The sequence below is a fragment of the Lepisosteus oculatus genome, chromosome 12, assembly GCF_040954835.1.
Source record: "Lepisosteus oculatus isolate fLepOcu1 chromosome 12, fLepOcu1.hap2, whole genome shotgun sequence".
NCBI classification, from domain to species: Eukaryota; Metazoa; Chordata; class Actinopteri; order Semionotiformes; family Lepisosteidae; genus Lepisosteus; species Lepisosteus oculatus.
This window is the reverse complement of record NC_090707.1, coordinates 32102150-32119844: the sequence shown is the minus strand read 5'-3', so window position 1 is coordinate 32119844 and position 17695 is coordinate 32102150. Positions and strand designations below refer to the sequence as shown.

The 17695-nt window shown below is 40.1% G+C and overlaps 1 protein-coding gene across 1 annotated transcript in view; it reads left to right on the top strand.

Moving 5' to 3' along the window:
- Nucleotides 1-4715: 4715 nt before the first annotated feature.
- Nucleotides 4716-17695, top strand: part of cfap65 (cilia and flagella associated protein 65) — a 54909-nt gene continuing 41929 nt past the window's right edge. Inside the window, exons 1-5 of the mRNA XM_015359428.2 lie at nt 4716-4802; nt 10525-10606; nt 14486-14658; nt 15580-15682; nt 16413-16579. Of these exons, the coding sequence (XP_015214914.2) occupies nt 10532-10606; nt 14486-14658; nt 15580-15682; nt 16413-16579 (518 nt within the window). The 5' untranslated portion in view covers nt 4716-4802; nt 10525-10531. The remainder of the gene's footprint in view (nt 4803-10524; nt 10607-14485; nt 14659-15579; nt 15683-16412; nt 16580-17695) is intronic.

The following is a 17695-nucleotide window of genomic DNA, read 5'->3' as shown; positions in this document are numbered from 1 at the left end:
CTTAATTTTTAATAGGTCATACCTGAATGAAGAAAGTGACTAAATAAACATTTTATTCGATTCTCTGAACCTAAATATGCTGTTAGTCTCCTAAACAAGCACTGTGTGTAGTTGAAAACAAGGTTAAAAGAGCTAAAGAGTTCCCCAGAAATACATATATCAATATAATAGAAATGCAAGTGTTGTCAACATGCCAAACGTTAGAAAGTGTTAAATGGGTAAATATGAAATTTCACGCCTGTGTCGAGTACAGTTATGTGATGCATGTCACCTAAAACTCAGAGCATGACATAAAAGCTACATAGTTGCTTGCTGCTTCTGCTATTCTTAGCAAGATAACAATTTTAAGATGATGTCTTTGACTCTTGCAATTACAATTAGCTGTATCATTATGTTGCAGATGTATTATAAACCTGTCTTGTAATATTTAGCACAGTGATCTAACAATTGTTTGCTGTCAAAACCTGCCAAATGTATGTAAATGTAATCTGAGTCATGCAGTGGTGGGGTTTGGAATCTCCTTGCCAAACAGTTTTGTTTTTAAATCTTTTTAACGAGATGAAATTAAGCAGTTGTTTTGTCATCACAGTTCAGATTCATACAATATTAACTGAAAGACCAAAGTAAATGACCCTGGTGGCATTTGGATTTTTGTCAATTGGACATACAGTACCAAGTTCAGATAACTTTTTGGAGATACATTTTTAAAAAATCATCCTGGGTTATGAACGAAGTACTACAGGCAAGAAGAGAAGATGAGTGACATTTAATTAAAATGTCCAAAGGAGCAAATCTTTGAAGTTTATTTAAAATTCACACATATGAGTAATTAAGCCACATATCAGACAGAGCTCAAGAGAAGCTACTTTGTGGAAACTTTTTTTGATGTCACTTAATTAGACTCCACGAAGCAGCTAGATTTACAGCAATATTATGTAACAGGAAAGTGCCTCCATTTTTCAAGGAGGCTTTATCGTTTGAAGCCTTAGATTTAGAACAACATGGATTAAAATGTGAAAGAAATTAACGGTAGCATAATAAATAAATGACTGTTATTTACGGCTGGGGCTTTCAAATATGAATTATTAAAGTGGGTTTACTGATAGTGAAATAATTAAGCTAATGAACAGGAAGGAAAATCATCTTCTCTTGATGGTGATGTCACTGGGCCCATTTAATTTGTGAAAACCAAATTATAGGGGTGACCAAAACAAGAACTCCAGTTTGTCATTGTGTAAGTGCAGTGATGAAGTGTTTTAAAAGCAGGGGTGTGACCTATTTCCTTCAGAGGCCATCTTTTCCATGCTGATAAAGCAATTTGGTTTATTTTTAACTACGAGATTTAAAGCCGTACCTTCTTACATAGACAGACTCTTTTCTTACTTTTGGAGGCAGAGAAAATGCGTACATAATGACATACAGTAAGAGGTAACATTATGGAAATGGAGTAACTGGGATCTGTCAAGAAACAGTTCCGAATAACCCCTGAACCAAGAAATTAATAAATTACAAAACGAGTGCTCACAGGAGGTACAGCAGGAGAAATCGTTTTAGAAATCTGAGAACACAAACCCTCTGTTTTTGTTATTGTAGCACTGTCTTACAACAGAACTGTCTGTGAGTTAGGGAATGAGGAGCCTTGATTGTAAGACCGAACCTGACTGTACCTAACCTCAACTGCAGTTGTGCTGTTTTTGAACTCTGTTATAATCGTTTGTGTTTGTGTTTCCTTGCTGAACCTTTTAGTCGTTACTGTGACGTTGTCTATTTTTGACTGATTCTTTTTTAGATAGATCTAGAATTGTTAAATGGAAGGTACTAACTGAAGTTCGGGAGGGATAACAACAACACGTCAGTCTAACACAGCTGTACCTAATCACCATCACTACAGAAATTATCTACTGTGTATACTGAACACAGATGCCCCCCCTTTACAGTCATCAAGTCATCCCTCCTCCACCACATCTCCAGCTGTCTCTTGGTTCACTCTCTTCGAATGGTATTCGAGCTTCCTCGTACTATGGTTACCCTTTAAGCTAGAGGGTGAAGCCAAATTATCTCACCAAGCAGGCCCTCCAAGAGCTCAGACGAGGCCCGGACCATTTCACATTGTGAGGCTCCCCCCTATTGGAATGGAACTTTGACACTGACCGCCTCAAAAAAGCTGTTCTGATTGGTGGAAAACGCTGTCATTCATTTTATTTTCAGTCATTCAGAACCCCTAGGAGATGTGACTTCCAGGCTTTGAGCTGCTCTCGTCTTCCCACACGTCACGGGCGAAACACAGCCCCGTACCTGAGGCTCCGCTCCAATTCGAGGTGAGGCGGAGAGGGGCAGCTCTGAGAGCTGAGAGAGCTGAGAGAGCCCTGACCCGTTAACCCTACCCTGCTCTCAGTGGCCCTCAGTCACTTGGGCACCACAACTTGTCTGAGGAGTCCTGGGGCTTTCAAATATGAATTATTAAAACGTCACAGTGGGCTGACGACATAACCCTTTCCTTCATCATATATACTGATGGAAAAATGAAACGCAACATTTCCTGGAATAAGAATACTATAGTTATACTGTAGCTTATGTTCTTTCACAAAAACTTGTCAATTAGTTTTCAGTACTCTGACCAGCAGTACAGCTTGGGCAGTGAGGCATTGCAACTTGCCAGTCATACAAAAGCTCGTTAGGTGCACTTTGACCCAGCGAGGTCCAGGTGGAATAATGCCTGATCAGGTCACCTTTAAAAAGGCCTTAATTCAAAGCTTAACATAACATCACTTCATTAGCCCTATACAATTTCTTGCATTAGGCCACTGCAAGGAAAAGGCCACACTTAGTCAGTTTTCTGTGCATTCCATAATGCCCTGAATGTCAGCAGAAGCAAGGGAGAAGGCCATCGGCATGCTGCAGGCAGGCATATCATGTGCCAGCGTTGCCAGACACTATGGAGTAAACCACCCCTCTGTGTCCCGACTGCAGAGAAGGTTTCAGCAGACCAGCAGGACAGATGACTGTCCAAGATCTGGTTGCCCATGAGTGACCACACCAGAGCAGGACCGACACATCAGACTGGTCCATCTGAGAGATCGTTTCAGACCTGCCACCCGTACTGCTGCTGAGACTGCCAGCAGACACAAGTCACATCAGTGACTGGACAGTGAGGCTCCATGCTGCTGGCCTTAGAGCAAGGTGACCTGTCAGAGGCTCTCTGCTCACAGCTCTTAGACGTCAGATGCAACTGGCTTGGGCCAGACAGAGGCTGGGATGGACTCGTCTGCAGTGGCATCAGGTCCTGTTCAGGGACGAGTCACTCTTCAGCCTGTTCCACGCAGACGGGAGGGCTAGAGTGTGGAGGAGGTGGTGTTTTGCCTTTCTGTTTTCCTTCATTATACATTAGTTCAAACTGCTTGGTAAAGACAAGTGTCTTTCCTGTTTCAATCGGCTCACATTTTTTACTTTTTATAAGACTGGGCATTTAACAGAAGTGATCTGAATGAAGTACCCTGCTCAGACATGCAATAGTTGTGCCCCATCAGAAATAACTATGCACAGCTTTTGACAGTGCCGAATTTCCCATTAGACACTGTAGGCACAGTGCTTAGGGCCTACAAAATCTTTAGGGCCTACGAAGGAGGGAAACACTAGTGACTAAAGAAAAACAAACTGAAACAACATGCTTGCGATCGACTCTAGGTGCTCCAAACCAATAATCATATGCTATCTAGCGGCTGTTCTAGAAACTAGAAGTACCGAAGCGATGGTCGCTCAACTTGCTCCATCGATCATGTGGTTTAGCATTAGAATACTTGAAAGTGCATCATGTCAATCGACGTAATTCAATTGGCGTTTAGCCCTCTTTTTGCACATTTTTGGAGTTAAAGTGCCTAGGGCCTACGAACACCAAAATCCGGCCCTGGCTTTTGACTTATCAGTGGAAATCCCTAATAATTAGTGCTGTCTCTCTTCCACGATTTGTGTGTGTGAATATGGATGCACTTTGTACTGGTGAAGCAGAAAAATGCAGTCTTGTAGGAGGTGAAGTCTGTTCAGTCCAGAGCTATCTAATGTCTGCTGCTTTGTGCTTAAATTCTTTAAGACAAATTCTTAAGAAACCTATCATGCGGCTCATGGCCTGCTGCATAAATTGCTTTGTGTCTCTCGGCAAGAGGTGGCTTTATTAACTGTCCACAAAGCAGTATTAAATTGGACTAAGTGATTTAAAAAGGCAGCCGTGACTCCTGTGATAGGCAAAGTGTTGATGTTCTTGGACGAGACAAAGAATAGATAATTTATTGATAATTGTGATTAGATACTGTCCTCTGGGTCAGTGTTTCAAAGTTCTGAAGAATTCCACAGATTGTCAGTGCCTTTGAGGGGTCTAAATTCTTGACTCGAGCATTGAGACAATCTAAATAATATACCTTGTGGTGGTCACAGGGTCTGGCTCCAGTATGGATTTGAAACCACTGTCCAGTTATCATTCAAGAGCATCTATCCAGCTCTTCACTGATGTCTATAGTGTTGTACTGTATAACAGATGGGAGATCAAAGGAAGTGTATGGAATATGAAGACGTACAGTAAAGAAAAAAGCGTTATATAAATACCGGTTTTTAGCATTACGTCTTTAGGTTCTCCGTTTCGCACAGACCATTGGTGTTGTTTGTCCCTCATTAGCTGCCGTTGTTACTAAGGCAGCATTTAATCAACAAAAGTGTATCCACGGAGACGGCAACATGGCTGCTTAAAGCTGCTGAAAAGCATTAGGATTTTTTTTTTATTGTTTGCTTTTTAAAATATTCACACACAAAAGGTAAGATGGCGTATCTAATAGTAGTTGTCAGACGTACAACATATTGTATTTAACCTTATATTTCAGAAGATAGGATTTTCGTAGTGAGAAGTAGGTGTACTCTTCTTGAAATTTGTTGCCTTTTCATTCATTTGCAAAGTAGTCTGTGCAAACGTCTCCGATTAATTCTTTATTAACTCATTTTTTTTTACATTTTCTGCATCTCGTCGTATCTTTAGAGACATGTAGGACTACTGTATCCAACTGATTTAAAGTCATACTGTATGTGTTTAAAGAATCACATTAAATCGTTGTTGTTTCTAGCTATAACACTGCATAGGAGAATAACTGATCAAATAAGTTGGTTTTATTTCCACTTTTCCGACTCGCACACTTTTTTTTTGGATTAACATGATAACTGTCACTAACAAACAAATAATAGATTCATTTATCTAATTACTCATCTTGATGAACTTGATGAAGCAATTAAAAATTGATTTAGCATAACAATTTAGGTGCAGCCAAATTCCAATATCTGTTTGTACACAGAAAAATAAAAAAGACTTAAGACTCGTGGAACTGCTCAGATGTATTTATTGCCCAATAGTCAACCAGTGTGTTGTGAACCTTCCTTTGATGGCCTCAAGATCGGCGTGTCTTAAGTTCTTAAACTTCTCATGAAGAATATTTGACCGTTTCTCCGTGTTTCTTCTGCTCCTCCAGATTGTATGGCCTGTGCTTTCTTCCATACCAGAGGCTTTAGATCTCTTTCTATTTTGTGATGGAGCTAAATGTTGGCTTTGTGTTGTTATCCTGTGGTATAGTATACCTCTGTCCAACCTTGGCCTTCTGGATGGAAGGCACCTGCTGTTGTCTTAGAATAATCCTAGAAAACTTTGGAATCTCTGGCCATGAGCTCTGACTAAGACACTAATGGATAATCTATTAGTTCGCCAATCAGATCTATTCTAGACATAATAATTGACTTCAGGTAAAACTCATGCTCCCACCATAACCCACTGTACATCAAGAGAGATACAGTGGAGCTAGGAGAACAATACAAGTACTTAGGGACTGTTCTGGACTCCAAGCTCCAATTTCGAAGCCAATACTGACCCGATCCTCAGGAAAGGTCGATAGCATCTTTTTTTCTTAACAAAGCTGAAGTATTTTAAGGTCGGTGATTCATTGTTGATTTTGTTCTATCAGTCCTTCCTTGAATCCGTTCTAACTTTTACCCCGCTCTGCTGCCTTGGCAACCTAAATCTGAGAAGCAAAAACGAAGTGGGCAGCCTTGTGAAAATATGGCAGAAGGTCATGGGCGCCGATCTTTCAGCCCTCTCCTCCATCTATCATCCACGTGTTTTGCGTCAAGCAAAATCCGTCTGCGACGATCCTTCACCACCCCCCATGTTTCCTAACTTCCAGTTACTCCCTTCAGAACACAGATACCGACTTCAACTCCAAAACCAACAGATTCAAGTTCTCATTCATACCTTTAGCCATTTCACTACTTAACCCTTGACCTTAAATGTAAATATGTATGTATATTGTTGTTCCTGTCGTTTTTTTTTCTTCTGTCCGTCTGTACACCAACACTGCTGCTGTAAAACAGCTTGCCCACCCCCCCGGGGATAATAAAGACACTCTCTCTCTCTTCTACTCTTAGCAGAAATCTCTGACATGCTGTGGCATTCTCAGCATGCAAATTCAGCACGAGCTTCACCTTTCTGAGCTAATATTGCTCGTTTCATCATCCAGTCCCGTATGATTTTGGTAGTCATTTAATTGCTATTTGTATTTTCTTAGTGTTGTATGGCATTCTACAGCAGACACTTGGGTCATTCAGTGAGCCGCAGATTGTAGTCCTGAGATTGTAGTCCTATATCCTGAGGATGTCAGAGATTTCTGAAAGTGTTGGGTTTGAGCTGAATTCCCAACCACTTTTCTGACCACACATTTGGGTCAAAAACGTCCTGCTACTTTGTGGGCTACTCACCATCTCAGTAGCATTGAACTTCTTAGTGCAATTCAATACTTTGATCCCATGACAATGAGTTTCATGGAATTGTATCTGAGCTCAATTAAAGACATACAATACAAATATACAACATAATGCCAATGACCAAATGCATCCACCCAACACATTCACACGCCATCCTAAACACACGCCAGTAATAAAATAAAAACCTGCGAGATTAATGACATTGGGGTCTTATTGAGTAACATTGAGCTGTGTAAAAATATCCAAAGTTATTTCATAACTTAGTTACTTAGTTTTTTAAGATATCTTGGTGATGGATACTACCTTTCCAGGTTAAATCAATTTCAACATTTTGTAATTAGAACTATGTGTAATCATTTTTAAAATGATGCTATTCATACACACAGCGCCTTTTCAAAAAAAATTCAGACCCTGCCTGTGGTGTCCCATTCTGTGAAATTTCCCTATGGTGCATACCCGTTCTTTTAAACTTGAAATTTCAATCAAAAACCTGGACACTCAAACTAAAGACTTCTATGTTTGAGATAGGTTGCAATAAATGTGGGCAAAATATGTTGATTGCACAATCGTTGAACTCCGTAATACTTTGTGGAAGTATTTTTTGGCAGCAGGTACAGCCACAAGTCTATCAGCTCCTCAAGTTGCTTGGGGTTTGCTTACAGACAGCAGTTTTAAAGTCGTCCTGTGATTCCTTAATAGGATTCAAGTGGGGGCTTTGACTGGTTCACTCAAGGACTTTCACTTTCTAATGTTAAGCCTTTCCAGTGTAGCTTAGCCTTGTGCTTTGGGTCATTGTCCTGTGGAAAAGTGAAATTTTGTCTTCATGCTAAGTCTGAAGCAGGTTTTCCTCAGTGATTTCTCACTACTTTGCTCCTCCCGTGTTCCTGGTTTACTGACAAGCTGCTCAATCCGTGCTGATGAGAAGCCGATCTATAACATAGCGATCAGTATTCTGCCACCATCGTGCTCGACCAGGGAGATGGTAATGACTAAGTGAAACACTCTGTTGTTTCGCTTAAGTGCTTTATTGCAAATTCCATGCAGGATTTTATTTTCAGCTCCCTTTGTGGTGTGACCGGGATGTTGTTGACCCATGGACATTTTCTCCCATCTCAGCCACTGAACTCTGTAACTCTTACAAAGTTTTCTTCACTGGGGCTTCCCAGTATCCTTCTTGCTCAGTTTACAATGTCTGGGTACCTTCAACATCAAATTCACCATGCATAAAAAGATATTGAAACTGTTTGAAATGTGTTTATACACTTCTCTTGACCTTTCAAAAAACTCAACTTTATCAGTGAGTTTTTGAAAACGCCTAAGTCTTCACGGTTTAATCTTTGCTTGAAATTCACTACCTGACTAAGAATGACAGAGATAGGTGTGTGTATTCTAAAATCATAGGATCCACTGTTATTGCACACAGAGTTCACTAATTGTGTGTCTGCTTAAGGTCATTTTTGCACCTAAATTAATTTAGATTTGCCACAGCAAAGGGCTTGAATGCTTTTGCAAACCTGACTATTCCATTGTCCTTTCACGTAAATTATTTTTTTACGTTTGTTGTTTACACAACAAATATGAATTGCTTCTTCAAAGCATCATGACTATAAGCTTTAAAGCAATGAAAAGTAAAAACCATGCAGAAGTCTGTGTACTTCTGCAATGCACTGTATTACTCCTCGTACATTTAATCAAATCTTAATTTTTAGATTTAGATTCAACTTTTAGGTGTGGTTCTTCTGATTTCCAGGTTCCTGTTTGTCAGCGTAATGCAATAACAATTCTGTTGCCTCCTTGATATCTCCTGAACGATGAGACCTAAAATATAACAAATGTATATTTGAGACATATTTCTTCCGTATAAAGAAAGCCTCTAACTGCTTCTTCCAATTCAGGGTCAAGTTGGAGGCTGACCCTATCCTGTCAAGCCACGAGCGCAAGGCAGGATACACCCTGGACAGGACGCCAGTCCATCACAGGGCACACACAGTTACAATCACAGACATGTGCGCAGTGTCTGACATCTAAGGCGTTTTTCCTAAAAGCCATTTAACTTACCAGAATGTTTTTGGGCTGTGAGAGGAAACCAGCATAGCTGGAGGAAAGCCATGTGAACACAGGAAAAACACACACAATCCAACGCAAATACTGTAGCACCCCAGGTCCGTATTTGTACACAGGGCACCAGAGCTGCAAGGCAGCATTGCTAACCACTGTGCCACCCAGAGACATATAAATATAGCACTTTATTCTAAAGCCTCCACATATTAGGTATGTCTTTATATAGTTGGAAATGCATTTTAATGCATATTTTATCTGTGGATTCTTACAGACAGTTTTTCCTAAAGATCCAGTGCTACAAACACATCAGGCTGCATAAAAGAAGGTCAGAAGTGATTCTTTATTACTGAAGACCAGCTAAGCATAGCTAAAATGTTTAACACAACCCTCAAGTTTGCACATTAAACACAAGGAATTCATGTTTTGCCACCTAAAACGTAATTCAAGAGGCAAGAAACATGGCTTTGTTGAGCTGCTGGCTTATTAGGAAATTGAGAGAGGCAGTGGAATGATCAATAGAAAATGTGGACCTGCCTAGTTCTGTTATTGCATATGCCACTTCTGCTTTTTGTATATTAAATTAACAGTGTGGCCTCATTTGGACCTGTAAGTCCTTACTTGAAAACGGTTACCAGAAACACTCATTTTATGGTTAAATATATAAATAAATTTGCATTTGGAGGATTGTAAATCAGGAACAATAACTGAAACGGCCCGACCCTGTAAAATATTTACACTTTGCCGTTTAATCAATCAGGGAATGTCAGGCTCATTACTGAAATATGAACAGATTGTGTGATCTTTTAAAGTAATCACCCTTATTGGTTCAGATTTTCTCCAGCCTGTCGTGTCACTTAAGTTAATGGGAAAGGAAGAAATGAGCAATGGATGTCATAAATTCACAGCCTTCTGACTTAACTGTTGTACAAACGTATGAAAAAAAGTGAAGTTTAAATCCTGAACTTTGCCGAAAAGGGTAACTGTTTGGCTGCTGGGGTGTAGGGTGATCTTTTGAAGAACGTACTGCAAAAGCATCATTCTTTTCCTTCAAAGACCATCTGCCTACTGCTTGAGTATTTTCTCCATATAATTAGAATATAAGAATAATTAGAACACAATATAGTTATAAAATAAAATAATCATGCTTTTGTCTCTGTATATACTGTATATAAGAAACAGTGGCGTAGTTAGGTGTGAGGCATACACTCTGTTTTTCTCTGCATGTATAAAGGGTTTATGCTATTTTTATAAATACAGGTATATACTCTTTAAAAATAGATTAAAGATTATCCAGCAAAGGAAGATAGTCTCGATTTAATTGTTATATAATTATATTAAAATGATATAATTTTTAAATTATTGGTACCATAATAATATCTGTAACAAGCGTTAGTTGCTGGAACCTGGTTTTGTATTATTATAGAAGCTTGAGGTGCAGATATTTACAACTGTTTACAGTCTTTCGGGTTTTAATGTACAAAGAAGACATCAAAGCAGGTGGCAGTTGTGTTGTTTCAGATACAATGTCTAACATAATAACATAAACCCCCTTTCAAATATGCCCTCAACATTTACAGAGCACATCTTCAAATATCAGAATAATAGAAATGAACATGGAGCAGCTCAATAAATATTTAGCCATACGTCTCTGAACTCTTATATTCCCTTTTTTGACAGGGCTGCAATGTTGGCAGAAATTCACCGCTGTCCCTTGACCGCAGAAACTTTTCAGAAGACAAACTTCGCCAAACATGAACAGGTATCCCAACCCCAGAGTAAAAAAATATGATGATGTTATAATTGCTTACATTTAGCTTTTCTGGACACTCCACTCAAAGCGCTTTACAGGTAATGGAGACTCCCCTCCACCACCACCAATGTGCAGCTTCTACCTGGATGATGCAACAGCAGCCATAGTGCTCCAGAATGCTCAATACACACCAGCTATCAGTGGGGAGGAGAACAGAGTAATGAAGCCAGTTCATAGATGGGGATTAGGAGGCCATGATTGGTAAGGGCCAATGGGAAATTTGGCCCTTGGGTTACACCCTTACTCTTTTCGAGAAACGCCCTGGGATTTTTAATGACCACAGAGGGTCAGGACCTCTGTTTTATGTCTCATCCAAAGGACGGTGCTTGTTTACAGTATAGTGTCCCCATCATTATACTGGGGCATTAGGACCCACATGGACTGCAGGGTGAGCGCCCCCTGCTGGCCCCACTAATGTCTCTTTCAGTAGCAACCTTAGTTTTTCCCAGGAGGTCTTCCAATCAGGTACTGACCAGGCTCACACCTGCTGGGCTTCAGCGGGTTGCCAGTTGTGGGTTACAGGGTGATATGGCTGCTGGCTGTTATGTCTTTATCTTTTGTAAGAGCATGACATATGAACGTGACCTGCAAGTGTTTTTTCTAGAAAACATTGTCATGCTCTGTGTCTCCCATTCAAACATATAATTCAAAGGCATTGTAATTCTACACCTTCTTTCCTGTTTTTGCCATGGTAGATGTCTAAGGAAACCAAGGTATTTTAGGCAGCACAGTGGTGTTGGCAGACCTGTAGGTGGACCTCCTTCCTCTAGACCAGAATTTTTCAAACCAGGGTGGTTTAATGTTTAGTACTATTAATAGCATTGCACAGAACAAAGCCATCCATCTTTCAATCCATCCACGCGAACATGGGGAGAACATGCAAGCTCCACACATATAGCACCCCAGGTCTGGAATAGAATCTAGGGCCCCAGAGCTGCAAAGCAGCAGTGCTAGCCACTGTGCCACGAGCAAAGTCATATTTGTCAAAGATAATTAATTTCAGAAAACATGAGATTCACATTTATTCTCACCCCCGTAGCTAGTATTTTGTAAATCCTCCTCTGGCAGGGATTACACTGGCAAGATGCCCCCTGTAGTGTGCTATGAGGTTCTATAATTTCAGAGTAATACATTTATTAGCATCTCTGCATGCAGATGTCCTTCAGACCCTTTGGTTTCAGCTAGTGAACTTCCATCTTGAGTTTGAATCACAAATGTCCAATTAGATTCAGGTCAGAAGTCTGGGATGGCCGGTTGAGAAGATGTATTTTGTGTGTAGTTAATCATACCTTTGTTGATTTGGACATATGTTTTAGTTCATTGCCTTGCTGACATGTTTATCCTCAGTAAAGCTCGAGCTTTTTGGAAGAAAGAACCTCATGCCTGGTCGCAATGTCCTGGCGTTTGTTGGGGTGCATGATTTCCTTAATCATGATGAGGGCTTTGGGACCTGTAGATGCAAAACAACCCAAAAAACATTATCAAATATTTCCAAGTCTCATCATGGGCTTTATCTTTTTACACCAAACCTAAAGAATATCCAAAAGGCTCAATTTGCTATTCATTTTACCATAAGGCATTGTTTCAACTGGCATACAAATGACTGGCATATTGGCAAAAGACAGCCCTTTTTTCTGGTTCGACCTCTTCCTTGCGACCCAGCTATGAGCTCCACATTCATGCAAGGGACATTTTAAACTTAGTTCTCAGCACTTTGTGCGCCAAAGATGAGCAGTGTGTCTTCTCAGTTTCCTTTGGATTTACAGTTGTCTCCCAAACCACTTGTCTCACAGCCCAAGGTAGCAAAGGACAGTTGCATCCTATTGCTAGCAGGTTGGCCACGATACCAGTAGCCTTGAATGTCTTAATAATGAGCACTACAGAGGAAAGTAGAAGATTCGGCTTTTAATGGGTTTTTATAACCACCCTCCTACTCCACGCTAGTACTCCCCAGCGGAACAGGAAAACTGCAGACGAGACTTTCACTGAATTTCTAAAGAGCAGAATGTTCTAGAGGTGTAACTGAATGTTACCCCCTTGTGTCTTGGAGTTAATGTATAACATACAGTACTATATGACTTTGCTCTGTGCAATGCTCTTGTGATTGGAGAATAACATTATTAATTATTAGAGACACATTATTTAGTCCATAGCTCATTTGGCTATGTGATATTTTTGTTACCATTTTATCAGGGTTATGAATAAACATGGAAGGCAGTGTAGCTGTCTATAGTCTGTACAGTAGTTTAGTTGTGCTCATGGTGTGACATTATTAAACTAAACACAAGCTATTTGCTTTTTTTCCTATGTAGTTTTCAGTTACTCCACAATGATACATTTAGCTTGGGGCAATAATGCTGTAATCCTACTACTTTAGTAGTTTCCACAGATCTGTGTTATTTTCATAAGCAGTCATGTTTTTAAACCATATTTCTTTCTTTTTTCAGTTTTTCAATCCTGCTGACCTTTGTTGTCCATAAAGTGTATTTCGTATTGGGCTCCCTCTGGTGGCTTGTCTTACTCATTACTGAATAATAATACTTCCTTAAACTAATATGGTATTTCTTACACCTATATCACACTCTGCTGACAGTGCTTTACAGGTAATGGGGACTCCCCTCCACCACCACCAATGTGCAGCCCCCACATGGATGATGTATCGGCAGACAAAGTGAGCCAGTACGCTGACCATACACCAGCTCATTGGGGAGGAGAGCAGAGTGATGAAGACAATGCAAAAATGTGGATTATTATGAGGCCATGATAGGCCAGAGGAAATTTGGCCAGGACACACCCCTATTCTTTTCGAGAAATGCCCTGGGATTTTAAATGACCGCAGAGAGTCAGGGATTTGGTCTTACGTTGCATCCAAATGGCAGTGTCTTTTTACAGTATAGTGTCCCTGTCACTATACTGGGACATTAGGCCCCACACAGACTGCAATTGGAGTGCCCTCTACTGGTCCAACTAAAACCATTTCCAGCAGCAACATTAGCTTTTCCAGGAGGTCTCTATCCAGGTATTAACCAGGCTCACACACGCTTAGCTTCAGTGGGTCACCAGTTGTGAGTTGCAGGGTCATATAGCTGCTGGCTAATGTAAATGATGTACTTGAAAATGTTTTGTTTGAAAGTGCAAACTTTTCACTGTTACAATAAATGCTTCTGTTCCATAGGTCTCAAGTCCTGGGGTTGATTCTGAACTGTACTGACTTCTGTGTGGAGTTACCATGTTCTTTCAATGTTTGTGTATGTTTTATACATCTTCAGTTGCTTCAGTTTCCTGCCTCCTTCCACAGACTGATTTATGTCTGTATTGTGTGCGTACTGTATATCCTAAGATGTACATGTACGGTCTGAACATCCTGTCCAGGATGTAGCCTTGTCCCTTGTTCTTTTGCGAATCTGTAATAAGCAGCTCTGAAAATGGAATGCTTTTTCAGTGATTATTTGTAATACTTCCTCAGTAAAATCTTTGAGGTCTTTTTCATTACGTTCACCTGATTGTACTTAATGGTGTGCGGTAGAACTGTCAAGACTTGAGAAAACAAAGACAATGAGCACACAACTAATGTAACTTTGTGAAAAGTGTCTTTGGCATTTCCCTGCCCATGTATGTAAAAGGCAATGTGCTTTATTGCAAAATCAGATTTCCCTTTCTCCTACAGGGGTAGGTCATGAAGAAATCAAATAATATATAAAGGTAAAAACATGTGAAGATAGACATGGAACAAATGCTCATGGTTTGCTCTCCCTCCTCCTGTCTGGACAGGACCCTTATGTTTTCTGTTTCAGTCTGTTTGATCCCCATCTTGTGTTTGGCTGACAGGTGGCAGTACCCAGACGCCCTGAGACCCGGAGGCAGCAGCTGCAGAAGAGATCTTTCTTTGGTGTGGAGGTGCTTGAGGAGCTGGTGTGGGACAGCTGGGAGCTGGGCGGGGAGTTTACCAAAACTCTTCTGCTGAAGAACATTCACATCAAACTGCAGAAGCTGCAGTTCAGGTGAATCATTTCTCCCATGTCTCCAAAGCACAGCTTAGCAGTTGGGAGAATGTGTTAATTTATTGGAAAGAGTAACATTTTCAAAGGTAATTTAGCTGTGTTTCTGAACTATTGTAAAGGGGATCAGAACGGTGGCACAGTGATAAGCATTACTGCCTCACAGCGCTGGGGCCCTGGGTTCACTCCTGGACATGGGGTGCTGTCAGTGTGGTGTTTGTAGGTTCTCCTCATGTTCAGATGGGTTTCCTCGGGATTCACAGTCCAAAAACATGATGGGAAGGTGAATGGCTTCTGGGAAAATATGCCTTGGTGTGAGTGTGTGCTTGTTTGTGTCTATGTCTGCCCTGCAATGGACTGGCATCCCGTCCGGGGTGAATCCTGTCTTGTACCTGTTGCTTGCCAGGATAGGCTCTGGCTCCCCCCCGACCCTGACTTGGATGAAGAAAAAGGATGGATGGATGGAAGTTCATTCTTCATATTCCTAAATCGGAACTGTGACTGAGAGATCTGTACATTCCACACAATCCAACCGTCCAAGGAAGGCTGCTCTTCCTATTTACTTGTTTATGTGGCATTAACCACGGCCTGGTTCATTTTAGCCCGCACGCTGACGAAACTCCCCGCCATTTCTTCTTCAGAATCCAACTGTGACCTTCAGCTGAAATAGTCCATATTTTTTCAATTTGAAATTGAATTTGAATTGAAATTTGACATTGAGCACAGCCAGGCCACCTTGAGCTTTGGAGCTACAGTCTTAAATTCTTCAAAAGTACCAGACTGTAGCACAGTATACATGAAAAATAAAACTCTGTCGATGGGGAATCTGGCCGACAAACAGGTTTTAGAGATTCTTAGACAGCATGAAATGCAAGTTCTGTTCTGATGGTCAGAAATGATAATTAACATAGTTTGCCTCCACAGGCCACCATCTTCCAGATTCTTCACAACCTTGTTTCCTCAGACAATTGTCCTGAGCCCAGGGACCTCCTTCTCCCTCCCTGTCACTTTCCGCCCTCTGGAAAAGGTAAAGGCAAGCAAACCTCTTGTTCAGAAACCGGGACTGAATAGCTAGAGATAAGAAAATGTCTGCTCTTACAGTTATCAACATTGTAACAGCATTGTGTAGTAGAAATGACATGGCTAGTTGTCAGTAAATTGTACATGATTAATGAAAAGAATCATGCTTATGAGGAAATATATTTTTTGCAAAATTGCCTCAATTTAGTACTGTTATAACTAAACCACACCTTGTACACATTTTGTGCATGTGTTTGAACTAGTATTGATTACATTACTAAGGTTATTGGAGGGACTTTCTCTGCCATTATTCAGTGGTAAAAGAAACTTTAAATCACATCCTTTTTGATTGCATTTACAAAACAGGGTATGTAATTAAAAAAAAAAAATGAAGCACCTGAACAGTTCGATGTTTTCATTTAGTTAGTTCAACGGAAATGGCTTTCTTTTGGAGGGGAATTTTCTGAAGAAAATGTATTTTTGTTTTAGACCTGATTGACATTAATGAGTGTTTAAAAGGATATGGTGAAAAATGTATGCCAAATTAATATCTGCAGTACCGTAAATTGTGTTAAACGATACATGGGAATCCAGATTGAATATATCTAATTAAATTGATTAATAAGGAAACATGGATATCTTCAGAAATTTTCGATTTTTGTCAAATCAAATGCTGTAACCACAATATGCACTCCTGGTGTGAAAAGAATTCTCCAATGTAAGCCTTCTGTTTGTAGCGCGAGTTCTCGGATAGCATTCAGTTTGAGACGAAGGAAGGGGCTTTTCAAGTCATGCTCTGTGCCACCCTTCCTTGCCACTCACTAGAGATGCCCGAGTGTGTGGTTGTGCCCATGTGTGCTGCTCATGACAGCTCTCAGACCACATTCTGTTTTCGCAATACCAGGTAATTGCATGAATTCTCATTTGATTAACACATTGAAGTAAGAATGAATAACACTGTACTGTACCTTTTATTTTACTACGGTTTGAAGACAAGTGAGTGTTTCTCCCATGTATAATGGTGTACTGGATTCTTCTCAGTTGCATTACAACTTTCCTGAAGAAATCAAAACTTTCTGTATGAAAAATGGGATTTAAGTTGTTGCTGTTTACTGCTAAATACATTGTATCTCAATTTTCTGTAAGACACAGTCCAGAGACTTGGAACTTGCCAACGCGACACTTTGAAAACATTTTCAGGACATTTTTTTATTTTTAAAACTGTGAGGTAGGGATTATATCCATTACATATATGTACAGTAAACGTACAGCATATGTTATGGATAAGGGAGTATATCAAAAGTATATCACAATAGCGGCCAAAGTAAACAATATATCAAAATCTCCCCATCTTTGTATCATATGTGCAGTTCTAAAATGTTCTGTTCTAAATGTTGTTGAGCAAAACTATATTTTGTAATAGTATTATAAAAATACTCACTAGTGCTAATAACTGTGTGGAGCTGCATTAACACATTATACATGACCGTACCTGCCTAAAATTAAAATTAACCTATCTGGCAAACTGTTGACATTATGCTGATTGACATCAATTGTTTTTTGGGGGGATATTTTTCATATGTTTGTGATTCCCGGTCACTTCTCATTCAAATAAGTGCTTGAGCAAAACCCTTGAATTGCCTTTTCCACTCTGGCCAGAAAGCCAGCTCCTCTAGTGTCTGACCATGCCACAGCTAGAGCTGGGCGATAATTCGATAACAATAATTATCGCGATATAATTTTCCTCGATATAATTTTAACAAAAGTTCGATAAATGTTCGATATATATGTTAATGCTTTGCGCATGATATGCGCATGCGCACAAAATACCGCGCTACTGCGCAGACCGGGCAGCTAAAGGATTTGTTTAATATTTCTGCTATTTGGCAAGTGTTTGTTGTGTTCTTAAAATAAAGAGTTGTTTCATTTACCAATGAACTGTCAAGTTTCTTCAACTTTCACTCAGGAGAAAAAATCTGCCTTTAAACTTGAAAGAAATAATGATTTGACATTTATCGTG